The sequence below is a fragment of the Haemaphysalis longicornis genome, unplaced genomic scaffold (genome assembly GCF_048455015.1).
Source record: "Haemaphysalis longicornis isolate Haplotype H1 unplaced genomic scaffold, Haemaphysalis longicornis Haplotype H1 scaffold_8, whole genome shotgun sequence".
Classification (NCBI taxonomy): Eukaryota; Metazoa; Arthropoda; class Arachnida; order Ixodida; family Ixodidae; genus Haemaphysalis; species Haemaphysalis longicornis.
In genome coordinates, this window is record NW_027526445.1 from 188,971,321 (window position 1) to 188,988,392 (window position 17,072).

At 48.2% G+C, this 17,072-nt stretch overlaps 1 protein-coding gene across 1 annotated transcript; it reads right to left on the bottom strand.

Annotated features, from left to right (window-relative positions):
* Positions 1-767: 767 nt before the first annotated feature.
* Positions 768-15,624, bottom strand: LOC144148631 (phospholipid scramblase 2-like). The gene is made up of 3 exons (XM_077680141.1): positions 15,535-15,624; positions 4,375-4,503; positions 768-833 (listed from the first exon to the last, which is right to left on the bottom strand). The coding sequence occupies exons 1-3, from the start codon at positions 15,622-15,624 to the stop codon at positions 768-770; spliced, it is 285 nt and encodes a 94-aa protein (XP_077536267.1).
* Positions 15,625-17,072: the final 1,448 nt, after the last annotated feature.

The following is a 17,072-nucleotide window of genomic DNA, read 5'->3' on the forward strand; positions in this document are numbered from 1 at the left end:
TCGCGCGGTAGAAAATCGGATGCTGATGATCAGGGATGTTTTGTTTGAAGCGTTATACAAAATATCGGGTGCATAATAGGGTTGACAAGGATGCTTCCTTGTGTGTGGATCAACATCCTTTTAAACACCCTGCAGCCGATGGTTCCTTTTTTCGCGTAAAAATTGCGCGTTTTGCCGGTCACGTGTTTGTTTGGCGGGCTAGTGGTGAGTGTGTTCTGTGTAGAGACTCTATTTGTTACTGGATAAAAGGGAAAATGAATAAGACTATTGTCTTGCCTGTTTTCTCTTTCTCACCTAGTACAAATAGGACTTCACTCACTTTTAGCTGTTTATTGTCCCTTTTCTTGTTTTCCTCATTCCACTTTTGTCTTGTCTGTTCGATGTCAGCAATGTCACTTTCATTAAAGAAGTGAAGAAGCGACATTCGTTGAGCTTCATGCATTTATTTTGTATTTATCCACTTTTTTCTGCCTCAAACACACTAGTACAGAAAATTTTTATCACAAATACAAATCCCCAATTTTCATCAGGGAACACGATCGACAACAGGTATATGCAGATGAAATCACATGTACTTAAGACACAATTTGGGCTATTTGTGCAACATGCGCCTTGGAAGGCCGCTAGTGATAATTTCGATGAGAATCGTTGCCATCACTGGGTGGGAATCACAGCGAATGGACCACCATATCGCACCAGGGAATCATTCGCCCACACCCGACAGTCCAAGCACGCAGCCACGGAATCGGACATCACCGCTGAGCGGGTTATCCCACCATGCCAGGCACCAAGTCGTCGGACTGCCCGTAGGCCTTCTCGAAGAACATGTAATCCTGCAAGGAAACGAGACAGCGCGAAACGTTGTTGAAAAATGACTGCGGCTTAGTTCAGCTAACCTTGGATATGCAAGGCAAAGCTTGGCTTAGTTTCATCGAGCCTTGGTTTCGTTTGTTTAACCTTTGGTATTATTGCCCACTACGACACAACGCCGTTCGTTCCCGTGCAACGCTAACAGGAGGAGGCCCGCCTCGCTTTTATTCGCGACAAAAGCGGTGTTCCTCTTCTCCGGGAAGACGACGAGCCACATAGCCCGAGACGACCCATCGGCGCATGCGTAGGCGGCAGCGGGTTTGGTAGGGTGCCAATCAGCTGAGCGCCCGATACCACGGCAGCCGCCGCAGCTAGCTGAGCAGGACGACTCAAAACGGGGCCTTGTGCGCAGCGCCGAAAGTGGGCCTGGTCAAACGCGAAGTACTTAAAGGGGTGTGTCGGAGGGGATGTGTCAGCGGTCAAAAGGTGAACTTCGGCATCCGCGGCGAAACCGCTGGACGACAGTATTAAGGCTTTGCTTAAAAACTCCTAGGGAAGGTTTCAGGTCCAAAAAAATTACCAGTGGCTTAGCTCGGCTATGCCACTGTACATGTAGCGTGAGCTAAGGTTCAGCTGGTCATTTTTAAATTTCCTGGTTGTCTAGGATTAGCTGATTATGCTTACTGCTGCTAAAACTATTTCCAATACAATCCAATCCAATTCAATCCAATCCACTCTAGTCTAATCCAATCCAGTCCAGTCCAGTCCAGTCCAGTCCGGTCCAGTCCAATCTAGTCCAGTCAATGCTCCTCGCGCATGCACGGCACGGCTCTCCAGGAGCCACGCCAAACGGCTATGAAGCGGCTCCGGCGCAGCGTCAGACTTAGCTACTGCGCAAAGGAGGCGCACAGCTACGCACGCGCCGGCGCCAGTGCGTCTGCCGCGGCTATGACGTCACTCCTCTGGAATGCGCAGACCGGCGAATGTGCAGGCCCAATTCTCTACACACCCGAACTCCGATTGGATTGGATTTCAATCCAACACAATCCAATCCAATCCAATCCAAGCAAAGCCAAAGCCAAGCCAAGCCAAGTAAAGTCAAGCCAAGGCAAGCAAAGCCAAGCCAAGCGAAGGCAATCCGATCCGATCCGATCCGATCCAAACCAATGCAATGCTCCTCGCGCTTGCGCAGAACAGCCCTTCACAGCCCACGCGAAACTGCTCAACCTCGGCCAGTGTAGCTTACGCTACAAAATGAAGAACTACGGAGAACGTTCATGCGATACACGGAAACGCCTCCAAGCTTTCGGTTTTTTGTAGACTGGTCATTTCTTTCTTGGATTCCAATAAAACTCTCAACTGATGCGGGAGGAACTGAAAACGCATTGCAGGAAAGGCAAGCGTACATGTAGTCATGCTGCGCCTAAAATGCACATGTTTGTGACGATGTGTATAAAACTCCGTTAGGGCCCGGTTACGCCCGGTGGTGAAAATGAGAACATCAAGATTAGCAGGAACCAAAAGTTGGCTTTCGCGTTTAATACTTTTTATGGCAGGGGATAGAAAGATCATCAACACGAGTTTGCGGCTGCAAGGCAGGTTGCCTGCTAGCTTACTTCCTGTGTGGGAGGTGGGTGGCTCCTAAAGAACTTCCTTTTTATTCTGTTTATGGTTGGGGTTCCATCCGCCTCTTTTTCTCGGTGTGCAGAAACCCAGGTCCTGACTCTGATGCCGAATGATTTCATTTTATGCTAGCGCGTAGGCGTCTAACCTCTTGGAGGCAAGTTTGAGTAGATTATTTTTCGATAAACACCATTTTTATGGCCAGTACATACTCAGGTAGATAATAGAGATTTCTCTGAGATTTAGCAATGTGCGACCCTTGCATTCGCCCCGCCCTTTGTTCCAAAGTGAGACGAAGTTTCTGGCATCTAGTGATCACCATCAGAGGCGAGAAAACTCGATAGAGAAAATTTATAAATAAAAATTTATTAGCCATTCCAGTGTGGGAAGCTGAATTACGAGGGAATACACCCAATACGCGGATCCTCCACTACAGAACAGGTATAAAATTGAAAACAGAGACTGGGGATTTGTCGGGCCGTAGGGGCCACCACCCTGATGAGCCAACAATAAAAATAGACACGCCATGGACTGGAATGCCGAGAAAGAAACAACGGTTCAAACATAGATGCGGTTCGCCCAGCTGCAAATCATTGCGTAACCTTCGTGTCTCTGTTAACAATAAATGGTGCCTGTGGATAAAGAATCCACTCACAATGCATATCCGTATACTACGACATAGATTTGAGGTCCAAACCAGGTTTGCACCTTAAAAATGGTGTCTGGGCAACTACTCTTCTCAACATTTATGCCCCAGTGATGGTACATACAGCCTGGTGCTATATTTCATGTTTTTGAACGGTGAGCACTTTTAATTGTGAGCGCTTACTACTGAGACACACACCACACTGAGACTTTCGTTTTCTAACGCCTCGTGCTACAGAACCCACCGAGGCTAGGTGAAAAATACCCGGATCCTAGGTATTTAGGCTTCGAAGAAAAGAAATTCGGTAACTGTGGGACGCGCAAGAATAATCGCATGTAAGGTAAGACTTTCTGAGGTCGCTTAATTGGTGTGTTGTCCTAAAAAAAACTGCTCAAGTCATTCAAGCAGCGCGACGCGCGTTTTGCAGCCTAGCCGTAATCGAGATCGGAACATGCAAAGACGCCTTTTTTGAATTCCCAATTGAAAAAAGGCGTCTTCTGGTCGTGTCTAACCAGTTTTTACTTAAAGCCAATAGAAGGCAAGTATTATAACGTGTTGTCGTCGTTGCGGAGATGGATTTTTCCTCTACTACTATCAGACAAGTCAAGACGTCGCCAAGCGCCTTATTCAAAATTTATTAATTCTAGCGTCGGAAATATCGATGCATTGTTGTGGCCAAACCCTGACGACCAGTAGGCATGGTCTCACTCTGAAGGAAATGCGCAAGAAAAAAATCTTACGGAGGTCTCTAAGCTTCCTCTAATAATGGGCCAATGTGGGACCATCACGTTTTGTAGGTTTGAGAAACCATACGTGCTTATGTTGACATCGTGTTGTCAACATCGGATGTGTTGCCATCGCTCCAAATGGCAATAAATAAAACAGCTATGATCCCCTCATCGGCCAATAATCCTGAGTGGATATGTTGTCAGACCTCTATGTTCAGCCTCTTCGTTTCATGACCATAACGTTGGGCCACACGACGAGCCAAGCACTGTCAATGTAATAGGTCAAGCTGCTGGTACAAGCTTCGGGCGGTTGTCTATAAACTGCGACATTAGTGCTCACTTCGGGATGTGTCATAGCCAATTTGGACGTCAGGGCCACCCATACCTGCCTTAGCTGTCATTGCACATTTTCATGAGAGGTTATTAGCCACGCACAGTCAAGGAAATTTTAATGTCAAGTTGCATGAGTCGTGTTGCCGTATTGAGAAGAGTGGTTCAAGCGAAGGCCACAATTAAAATGAGAAGGCTGCTGCTTACGATGAGCACTGCAGCTGCGAGAAGACTCGCCTTCAGATGAACGTCCAGGTCTTTGGGGAAGCTAACGCCGAAGTTGTCAGCATCGGTGAAGAATTCCTTGACCAGCCCACTCCACGTCTTGGTGATAGCGCCTATGACGACGCCGTTCATGGAGCGCACCTGTTGGGATGGGAGGGCAAGCGATGGTCTCATGTGTGCCAACAAGCATGCAAGTTTGTGGAATTTTCTGCGTTTTGACTATTGGTTGTCTTCACACGAACCATTGAACGAGCACGCTTCCTACATGACTGATGCTGCTATCGGGATCTGGCTAGCGTGCACGGCAGCAGCAGTAGACGCACAAGCCCAGGCTGCACGCGTCACACTAACGTCTCGTGTATGGACCCATCAACGTTAGAACAGAACTGCCTCACGATACGAGAAAATGATTTGACCAAACGCCCAACAACTGAAATTCAAACTGTCTGTAATCCGTTTTTAGCCTCCTAGTAGTCGTACCTGAACAGTCATATATGACTCTTGGAAGGATGCTGGTCATATTACTGTCCCATTTTACATTGCTGAGCGCACCCTGCTTGGACAAATTGGGGTCACTCCACTCTTTAAAGGTGTAATGCCAGAAAAGGGCATTTCATATCCTCCAACCCAAAACTCCCTGATAAACATGGTGCCCCTGCGTATTCAGCTGCTGGACGTGCAAGTGCTAGTGGCATCGTCTTGAAGCTTCTTGGACCGCTGCAGTGCCGGTGCCACACTTGTTCCCCTCTCCACTTCCCTCTGCAGCTGCCATTCTTGTCCACCCCCATGTCCTCAATACGGACTGAGCCGCCGAGGATTAACCCAACCCATGGGAACACATGTGAAGGATGCATACGGCGACTAAAACTTATTAGCTTTCGTTTCAACAACCTTTCCGTGTCAAAAATAATCTTGACAGGCGGAGAAACAAAATCCTTGCCACGTATATATTACGCAGAATTAGCTTCGGCATTAGCTAGGAAAACGAAAATTGAGGAAGCTCACTCTAACGCGTAAAACGTGAAGGCAGCGAAGCTGTACTTAAAGGAGCCATGAAGAGAAAACACAAGTTTGGTTCATTCAAAAGATTGCCTCGTTAGAATCATACTGACACCACTTTTAACGTAAAGTTCGCTCAAATAAGCTACATAATTAGGAAAAACGGGAATGGTCATGCGACCCACCAGCTCATTTCCCGCAACAGAACCTGTGATGTCACATGAGCTAAGCTCTGCGATTGGCGGAGGCTGGCAGAAGCAGACGCAAATTAGGTAGAGCTTACAAACTAGACGAACGAGCGATTTGCGCTTAAATTTAGGGCACATTCTTTACAAAGCAATAAGAATGATGGGACAAACAGTGGAAGTTACGAAAGCACATGTAAACATAGAAGTACTGATGCGTTCTGCTGTTTGTACTGCGCTCATCATGCTTTGGTTTAGCTGCACAGCACTACGGGGCTTGGGGTTGTCTCAGACGACACTGGCCGATTGACGCAAGCAACGGTGTCTTACGTGACCCCATTTGTCGAGCGAGCACTGTTTCAGGGAACGAATATTTTCTCCCAGAACAAAAACAAGCCAGGTTTAAATGCGGGCAAAAACCATGCAAAAACAAACCAAACGCTTGCCACGGTATGGTGGCGCCATCTAGGTTACGGAACGTAAAGAAACGCGGGAACAAACCAACACCGCTGTACAGGGTGGAGACAACCTTTGAACGGTCCCGTGCCGCCGCAATTGGGCCAACGGGCTCAACGCGTTATTCTTTTCGCTTCCCACGAGACCTAGCAACGCGAAACAGACAATATGATTCAAACTTCTTCAGTAAACCGCGTTGCGGCGATAATTTTAGCGCGGTTTTGACAGAATGACTTGCTTCGGCGGCGAGCGAGCAACCGAACATGGCGGCGCCAGCGTTACATGTCTCTACCCTGTACGGCGGATGCGTGAATGAAGGTACTCTAGGCTGCAGAGCGGTCGGTTCCTGTGATGTCACTTGGGACCACGAAAACGCACGATTGAGCGGGAAAATCAAAATTTTAACCTAAATTGTTTAATTTCTCAGTGAATAAAGCACCGTTTGTATCCGGACAAGCGCTGGGGGCACTATAAAACACGAAATCTTTCGAATAAAGCCAACTTGCATTTTCTCTTCATGGCTCCTTTAACCTTCATAACCCTCACGATGGTTTAAGTCCATTATTACAGCGGATTTGCTTCTTGTTCACTGCGGAAAGGACCTTTACTCCATCATTGTTGCTATAACCGCGAACAAGAAGCAGAATAAACGAACGGAACTTGCACGCTTTAACTAGGCGCCCGCAGGAGCAACGTCTTCCTTATCACGTGTTCTGTGTAGAGCAGGTGCCGTGATTCCTCTCCCCACAGCCAAGGTCGAGTAAGTAAGCCATTTGACTATCGGGTACTAACTGACGGTCGTAGCTGAGATTTATAAAAAAAAAGTAGCCGAGCGGGTACGACGAGTGACTGTAACCTAGGAGGACGCAGAAATATTAGTTCTGGCTCAGCCAAAGTCTTTTTTGTCTGGCTTTCATGTACAAAACCGTGAGCTGTGTAGTGTGCAGCTCAGGTGTTCGGTGGTACAGCTTGAGAGCTGCGCTTTCCTGCCTGGAATTTGTGACTCCTGCCACGTGAGCGCTGCCGACTTTGTATCTTTCGTACGTAAAGTTTAGTGTCCAGTTATCGCCCCCCTATATTCCTCCTCATTCACTGGACTACACTGCGATCGGGTGCAATAATATGTGGAGTGCTTCCTCCTTTTCTCATTATTTAGAATAAAAAAAAATCTCGCGGAAGAACGCCTCATTACCTGGTTTGAAGAAAAAAGGCTAGTGTTTATCGTAGACTTCTTGACTGCTAAATCCTGAATGGCTCTCTTTTTTTGCTGTCGCTACTTCTGTTTCTTTTTTTTGACGTGAATCAATCCTACAGGAAGACTCGCCGCAGTTCTCGTTGCAGCTGCTCCGCGTTTACAAGTCCTACGCACGTGCCGCCACGTGTAGCTGTCGCGGTTAAGCCATAAGGCTAATTTTTGTTCAATTCTGCCCGACTGCAAAGTAGACGGCGTGGTTAAAGACCATGGCTGCTGCCGTGTGCGACACAGCCTCAATTCCCACCGGCACCTGCTTTTTATTCACAGCATTTCGTACCTTTTGTGTTAACGCAGACGACTACGGCGACAACTACCACTACGGCCACTTTACGCGTTTTATGAGGCTCCTAAAGCTTTCGCCATAAAATTTCGCCTTCCTGCGAGCGGGAAGCCTGTCACAGCATTTTGCGATTTCCCCGTAAAGAGTTGTGCTGAATAAGGAAACAAGTGATGGGCACGAATTCCCTTGAACATAATTTGATCATTATTCAACGCGCGTCATCCCCCATTCCGCCAGTCTGTTCCACCTGAGTAGACCAAATGTTTAATTTAGGAGAGTTTGTTGCTGGGCTAGTTACTGCATATTTAGTTTAGAAGAAACCAGCTGAACATGAAAGCAAAGGACTAAATGTTAACAACAAAGTGACAGGGACACTGGTGGAATAGTAACTGAACGTTTATTACAAAGGTCAAACATATATACGAGTTGTGAATGCTTATCACATATGAAGATATAAATACCTTGCTGCATCAAACCTGTCCCTTCAAGGCCGAAAAACGCTATCGCGCAAATGGGTCCTTGTCACGCCCGATGAACTAAGTCTTGGCACATGCCTGCCCGAGGTACAGCCTTTCCTTTTCGGTCAGCAGTACTGACGGGCTGCTCACGCACGCACTGCCTTTTGCGTCTACCATAATGGCTTCTATTATTCTCTCGACAGCTTGTTTTTGTTTTTCCTGTGATAGCAATATCAAACAAGTTTGCGCTGCATCCTCACCGTCGGCAATGCATACTCAGATTTCCTGAGGTGGCCGTCGTTTTCGAAATTGCTGCGTGTTCTCCGGACCTATCATTCAAGCACCGGCCTGTCTGTCCCACATATTCTTTTCTACAGGTTCTCAGCGGTATGCTGTAAGCAGGGCCAGCAGTGTCCCTGTCACTTTTAGATGAGACGTTCAGAGCATCTCTTGCCGGCGGCCCTGTCCTTCCTGCGTGCGTCCGTTGTTGTCCGCGTGCGTCCGTTGTTGTCCGCATCCACTCTCCCCCTCTCCTCTCCGATAGCGAACACTCTCTCGCGAGGGGCATTGGATTGGATTCGATTGGCTTGGTTTGGCTTGGCTTGGATTGGATTGGATTAAAGTGGATTGTGTTGGATTATGTTGCGTCATAGCCGCGGCACTCTCTCCGCGGTCTCCTCTCCTTCGGGCGCGCTGGGCATATAACCGGTGTGCCGCTCTCCGGCGGCCTTTCGTCGACGGTTGCTCTCCGCTTGCGCTTGAACCCCCCTCAGCGTCGCATCACACCAGGCTTCCCGCGAGGGGAGGTGGGAGTAATTTTTTGTTAACATTTAGCCCTTTGTTTCCGTGTTCATCTGGTTTCTTCTAAGTTTAATTTAGACATGTGTGCTTGTTACGATGCACTTGTAGGGCCAGTGCAGTGGGGTGGTTAATCCGCCGAACCGGTGGTGTAGCGCTTGCCGAATAGAAGGTGCCACCAGAAAAGAGGTCGTTTGTAAGACGTAGATACGGAAGAAGGAGTTCGGAAGCGATCGGCCAAGACGACAGCAGGACGGCGGCCTCGCGGTGTAGGCCCGCGGTCTGTCGCCGCTGCTGCCTTCCAAGTTACGATCCGTCGCGGTGTAGGCCTGACGACAGCCCTGGACGCCGCCGCGAGAAGCTGGGGCCCGGCCCACGAGTAATCGGTGTGCCGGTGACACGGAGCGCGGACAGTGAGGCCTCGTTACGTGCCCATCTATTTCCTCCCGCCACTAGTCATCATGGGCACCGCCACGTTCTTCGCCGTGGGACCATAACGCCGGCTTGGAGCTCGCGGACAGCGCCACCTCAGCAGCCTCGCGGACTGCGCCACCTCGCATCGACTCGCCCAAGCCACCGCCCCGTCTCCCCGTGACGCTACTGCCCCGTGCCAGCCCCAGCGGACTGAAGTAGGCCAATGCCTCGCTAGTTCTCTCTGACCTTTGTAAATAGACTTTCTCTGCTTTCCGTACCTGCCAGTTTGGATTGTGTTTTGAATAGAATGGTTGTGTTTGTTTAGAAGCAGTGGCACGGCTCATGGCACTCCGCGCGATCCTGCCCATTCATTCATAACACTATGCTCTGTTGGGTGAATACGTCGTAGTTTAGACCCCCTTAAGACGCTTTATTGCGCCACTTAATCTCGCTCGCAAGCATGTTTACGCTCTCCATGTCTATCAAAAGTGTAGCCACCATGGCCACGAAATCGGACCGCCGACATCGCTCTTAGCTCAAGAAAACCGCGGGAACTTAGGTACCACCGGTGTACGAAATAGCTAGAACGTGTATCATGATTTTATTAACGTGTGCTAGAGATATAGACCGTGAAGGCGAAATGCAAGCTTGACCTATTTGAAGTACTTCTTTGCCGCGGTAACAATGATTCTAATTATCATCATCATCATCAGCCTATCTACGCCCACTGCAGGGTAAAGGCCTCTCCCATTATGCTCCAATTACCTCGGTCCTGTGCCAACTGTGACCAATTCATCCCCGCAAACTTTTTAATCTCATCTGCCCATTTACTTTCTGCCGCCCCCTGCAACGCTTGCCTTCTCTAGGGATCCACTCTGTTACCCTTAATGACCAGCGGTTATCTTGCCTTCGCATTACACGCCCTGCCCACGTCCATTTCTTTTTCTTAATCTCTACTAATATGTCCTTAACACGTGTTTGTTCCCTGGCCCACTCCGCTCTCTTCTTGTCCCTTAATGTTACACCTATCATTTTCCGCTCCATTGCACGCTGAGTCGTTCTCAATTTAAGTTTAACCCTCTTAGTGAGCCTCCAGGTTTCTGCCCCGTACGTGAGTATCGGTAAGATGCAGCTGTCATACACTTTCTTCTTCAGCGACAATGGTAGGCTGCTATTCATTATCTGAGAATGTCTGCCATATGCACCCAACCCCATTCTGATCCATCTAATTATCTCTGCCTCATGGTTGGGATCTGGGATCACAACTTGGCCTAAGTAGATATATTCGCTTACCACTTCCACTGGTTCGCCACCTAGCTCAAATCTCAAGCTAAAAATTATAGACATAACGAGAACATAAGAAACAGCAGCGACTCCCCCGCAACTTTCCGGGGTTACTCTATGACGTACGAGGAAATTGTTCGTGCGATTGGCTGCTGCTGATTGAAGCCAATGGCGAGAAATATAACTGGGAGATTGTAGTATGGCCGATAGTTCTATTTGGTTCTATTACTAGAATGGTAGCGGGTGGTTTGCACAGTTTAAAGCATGTTTTAGTTCTTACCCATATGACATCAGTCCCGTTCGTGATAACTCACTGCATCATTATATTTCAAAATCCAATACTTGGTTTTTTATGGTTACAGAACAACTTTCGTGGTCAGAATACAATTGAGTGAATTACTCAAGTCAGGTTTCGTGGTATTGAACACCTTTTTTTTCTTCATGGCCCCTTTAACAAAAAATAACCGCCTCCATCCAACTCTTCAAACCTGCACCACAGAAGTAATAACAACCTTTTAATGAATGGTAGCTAATTTTGCGCCGCACTACACAGTGTTTCTAATGCCTTGATATCCTTAAAAACCAAATTGTGGCAATGATGCAACTTGTTCTATTTTGCTAATTATGTCAATATTCACAGAAACAACAGGTGTTTCGTACGTAGCCATATTCCCTATGCGCACAGTAACAGCTACACCGCGTAAAGGACACTTCGGAATCCTTTAGAGCAATAAGTTAAGTGGTTTCTTTCTTTTCGCTTTGTAGTCTCAGTAAACTCACTCACTTCAAATTTGACGTCACCGCAGCAAGGCAGGCTTTGTGTGCAGATGGGTCCCAGGATTGTAAGCGCTGGCTTGTAATTCCGGTCGTAAATGGTAAAGGTGGGATAGCAGATCGAGAAGTTTTGATTCACGTATGCGATGGTGTTTCGTGGCGGCGCCTGGACAATCAGCTCCTGCGAATTGATAGAGACAGATAAGTTGTCCGGATAGCCTTCGAAGGCAGCGTCAGGTGGTGCACGGGGGCCTGTGTGTTGTGATAAATGAAATGCAGAACCATGACTATAGCGTTTAACACTCCAAAACTACACAAGTTATGAGGTGCGACGTAGTGGACGGCTGAGGATTAATTTTGACCACCCGGGGGTCTTTACTTGCGCCAAAATCTCCAACTCACGGGCCTTTCTTCCTTTCGTCTCTATCACAAATGCGCCCGCTGCGGCCGAGAATGGAACCCACGTCCTGGGGCTCAGTAGCATAACTTTTTAGATGGACATGGGCCGACGCCGTAACAACGTTGCGATGTTCGTGTTCTATGCCAAGGGCACATCGCTGGATCGTCGGGCGGGGGCTCGACTGGGAGTGTCGGAGACGGTCGTTCGACCTACTCCACAAGGGCTGCAGTTCTCGGAACTGCTTCCTCTAACCCCTCTTTTTCCGCCCCGCCCTCTTCCGCAGCCTAAGGGCACTTCTTCCGTAGATTGGCAGCAGCCATCTAGTGTGAACGCCGACGCTTCATCACACTCCATAAATCGGCATTCGCACCGGTGGTCTCCAGCTCCGTGAGCGCCCCAATTTACGCGTGGTTCTAGTTGCAGAGACAACACGGCGAGGGTGAAGGAATTCCGAGCCGCTCGGGACTTTTCCCTCTGTCGTCTATGACCCGACTGCTATAAAGTTACGCTTCAATTTCAACGCTTCATGGGAGCTGCACCTTGATAAAATGATCGACTGGGAACAGGCCACTGGGTATACAGGTGCAGTGTGGTGAACGTGTTGAGCAGTGTAACGAGTTTTGGGACCACCAAAAACAGAGAGACATTTTATTTGGCGTTCAGGGGTCTCATAGTTTGAAGCTCTCTAGCACATCCTCACACTTTTTGCCTCAAAAGAATCGAGGAAACGGGTCTTTAGTGCATACCCAAAAAATGTCGAGTAGGGTTGCGAGGTGAGCGCATGCAGGGAAATCGAGGGGATATATTGTGAGGGGTAGATAAGGTTATTTTTGTGGGATTAGGGATGTCAGTTGTCTGGAGAGAACGTCTTATGTGTTAAGTGGAACGGGTGAGTTATTATGGGAGGGGTTGTATCTGAATGGGGGAGGTAGTAATGGATAGTAATTTCATTTTACGTGACCAGTCTGTCCCTGGCAGATCTAATCCCGTGGAAGGTAACGTGGCTGGTTTAGGGTTCGATCGTAAGCCCTCGAGCTGGGTTGTAAGCAACCTCATTTTTCTCCAAACCAGCGTATGCCGGAATGCAGAGAAGTTCTACTCGGGCATTGGGTGCATTTTGTTTCAGAACATTTAAGGCTTGCTTTGAGGTTAGGTCGCTAGAGAAATTTCAAATGGCTGTTTGAGAATCTGAAAGTATGATTGACGGGGCCGGCATCTGCAAGAATGTAGACACAATGGCCGCCTCCCCCGCCATGGCTGGGTAGAGGGAGTGAGCACTCAGGGAGGTGAGTGTAGGGTTTTCGGTGTCGTTAATCGCGGTGATGGCGCAGGCATTGTGGTGTTCAGTTCCCGCAGTATCCACTTATACCGCATATGGTCTGATTAGGCGATGTTTCTGCACGGCTGGTGCCCTTTTTTTAGGCACGCCTGATGAGTAAGCTGTTCGGGGGAATCGGTCTTACGATGACAGTAGGCAGCGACTAGTGCGTTGCCAATATCTCGCCAGATCTCATTCTTCGCCACAGGTACGCTCTTGCCCACATTTGACCACCCGCCACCGTTTTTTGCACCTCAAGAGTATTTGCTGAGGGGCGTCGGTTCATTGTCCACGTGCCCCGTCATGGTGACTCAGTGGTTATGACATTGGGCTGTGATCACAAGAACGCGAGTTCGATTCCCGGCCGCGGCGGCCGCTTTTCTGATGGAGGCGAAAAGCAGAGAAACGCCCTTGTGTACCAGATTTCGGCGCACGTTAAGGAACCCCAGGTTGTCAAAATTAATCTGAAACCTTCCACTTCAGCGCTTTATCACCTGTGTAGCGTCGGTGCGTTACCCTATACAATCAATCAATCATTGTCCGGGTGTAGCTACATGCACAGAATTGAAGCAGCTTCTCTATGAGAGCAGTCTTCACTGCACCGGCCATGCCAAGCCATGCGCTGCTTCAAGACCTGGCGGAAATCCGAACGTGCAACTCAAAAACATAGTGGGTGACCCATCTCAACGTCCTACCTCAGATTATAACTGTTTTTTTTGTCGTCGACGTTCATGTCGTATTCGTTTCGTAAATCCTTCTTATTTCTCGGAAGAACCCGGTGAACATTTTTACTGCCATCCCGTGGGTGTTTTTCCGACCAAGGGCAAGCTAGAACAGGTATTCGTGGGGCGGTAATTAAGCTCAGATAAAGTTACGCGAAGACCACAGCTGCAGTAAAAACGGAGAACCGATTGAAGGAAACTAAAAAAAAACATTAAAAACAACAAAGAGACAGTAGGCTATGCATGCCTTGTTCGGGCTGTTGTGAACAAGCCATCCATGGCGAAGACGAAAGGTCTTTTGCTTGATGTTTTTTTTTAGTTTTTATCAGTTTCTTTCAGACACTGCCTCTGTTTTTAGTGCCACATGTTTTTCAACCAGACGGGCTTCCGTCCAACCCTCGACTTGGAAGACCACAGCTATTCCTTTCAGAAGCAGTAACTTGCACTGGCTGACAAATGTGGTCGGTTCAGCGGGTAAGATAAGTCATCAGGCCAGAACATGGATCGAATTCAGTGGCAGCTGCCTTGGGAACGCTGTAAGGAATCGATTTCCGAGCCATTAACTGGACTGAGGTAGGGGTGATGTCAGTATAGAGGCATCGTGATTGCATGCATAGTACGAAGTCGACGAACGATATTGCAGGCGGCGCTTTACCTTATCCTATCTACGTAATCGTCCATGAGCTGACTATTACCGGCCAGAATCAAATTAGGTCGCTTGCGCAGGGCACCCGAATACAGGTGGCACAAAGATTTTTTTTCTTGCAGTTCTGTAAATCAGTTTGATCACACCCCTTGTGTTGAATAAGCTCTGAGACTCATCGCAAATACAGTAACTGTAATGAGGCCTGCACCTTGATGGGCATCCTCAGCTGTTGATAGACCGTCAAAGAGTCAGCCAACTTCATTATTCCCTCAGCGCAATTACCTGCGCAGTGCATGGTGGTTAGGGCTAACGAGGCGACGCTGCGCAAACCGGTGACGAAGGTCTGCAAAGCCGAAGTCTGTGTAGAGTCACACAAAATGCTTGAGGAAGATACGGAGGGACGCCGGGGTTCAGTGCTCAAATTTAAGTTTTGGTTCAATGCCCAGAAACTATTGAGACCAAAAGCGATGTCCTAACCGACCAACGGTCGTGCGGCCAGCATCTACCAGTTCCTTCAAATTGCTACCCGGTGCGAAGACTTCATTATAGGATTTTATGGCTCCACTTGGCCATTCTGTGATTACTCCATACCAGACGTGCATGGGATGTATCCTATGTAGACCTGCCCTGGGTTACACCAAGTCCGCGTGAACGCTATTCGTGCTTCCGCCGTGGCCGCCCTCCAGACCTACATCATTAAGTGGATATGACCGATTCCCCGTGATCTCTGAATTTTATACGCCAAGTAAATTTGTTCGCGTGGCTGTGAGCCCGTTCATCTCTGGCGACAAGGGCAACTTTGGAAAGAAAACCCAAAGCCACCATTCAGAACTATACTAGTACGCATGTATATAATCGCTCTTCGTGGAGTGCGCCGTTTACGTGAAATCACGTCAAGCTCAAATATAAAGCCATGCGAGACGACTTTCGATTCTGGCGACATTGTTCCATGCAGCAGTGGCCAGCATAGTACAAGGGAAACGTCAGAGCTTATTTACATTGACCCAACAAGGCATCCGCACACTAGGAACCACTACCGCATTAATCATGATGGTTTAGGTGTGTCGCTATGACTCAATTGCAGTTTTCGTCCATAGATGCTACACGAAGTGCCCCTACAGAAACTATTTTCTTCTGTCTATTTCTTCACAGTCTAGCGTCCTTTCGCAGTTTAGACACTCACCTGGAGGCAGCAAAAGCAACAGCATTGTGCGCATCTCAGGGGCCGAGTGAGGTGAATCACTGAGGTGCCCTTGTGGTCGAACATGTCCATCTCGAAGCACCGTCTTGGGCCGCAGCATAATTTCCCGCAACACGGTGAAACTGAATTTAAGAAACAATGAGTTAGAGTGCGCTAATTTTGTATTGGCAAGAAACTGTCTGTCTTTGTGAAAATGTTTGACATTTTGTTCTTGTACAAAACTTAAACGGCATTAAAAAACACAAGTCTTACAGAGATATAACCACTGAAATCAGTTTTGGGAAAACCACGGCGGGCAACTTACTGCAGATCCGATTATTTGGTTGACTAACTTACATTACCAAAAAAACTGAAAAGCTTACATGTTGTGACCCTTTCCAGAAACCTCCGCGAAAAACATGCCATTATATTACTACTCCGCTACCGTAAATAGCATGGCAGCCAATGCCACCTCCACAATAGGAGGAACATTTGTGCCTAGCCTAACGTAGTTTATCCCTTTGAGCGCACGGAGATATAACTGTAAAAGGGGGTGTTAAATCTCCCTTTGGGTATATGGTGATTATCATCCTCATCAAGAACAAACTCGCCGTGTCATTAAAATTATCATCCCCGTTAAGGGAAGCCATGGCTCCGGTCTTGCTTTCGTCGTTCTTCCGCTACAGTGGGAAGGTGGGCTATACCGAAATATTAGATGCGAAAGCATCTTATGGTCTCGGCATGTCCCGCGTCGGCGTCCGCACTCACACTGCGCATGCGCAACTCTCCTCCTTACACCCACAGCTGCGCGATACTACACTATAAAAAAAGAAATAGTTAGCGGCGCCCGGTTTCGATCCCACGACTCTCTGCCCGCAATGGCAGGTACGCGGTGCTCTTCCCACTACGCTACCAATCGGGCTTTTTTTTCACTTTTTTTTCCTTTATTACCTTTTTTCGCACAGAATTCACGTCACGGATACATTAAAAACCGTCGGTCAAAGTTCAGCTGACGGAAAAACTTAAAATACACACCAAACGTTCACAGTTCTTCTAGTACAGGTAACCATTCCAGATAGGGCGTCTTGAACTTATACACTTCAAATAGCAAACTAATCCGGGACAGGAGCAAGTGCTACGAACGCGCCTTATGTCCTTGACTCATTCAAACTACGTCAAGAAGCTACTGACACAACGAAGGCACGCGAAGCTGAACGTCAACGGAAACGACGAACTGAAAACTTTAGAGGTGGATGTTGAAATTCCGCGTGGGAAAGCTGTGGCGGGAAGCGCCACGCGCCTTGCAGCTCATCCAGCCCCGTCCGCAGCGCCTCTGATGCTCATTGTGGCAGGATGCCCTTATCGATTGGCCAACCAAAGAATCCATCACGAGATAGGTTCGCGTTCAACCACCGTCGTCATCTTCCCATAGGGGAACCGCCGAAGAAGAAGAACGAGAAGACAAAGCTGCGAAGAGAGGGTGTGTACATTGCTCTCAGCCGGTGCACCAATGTCAACAACCTTTACCTCACCAAAGCTGG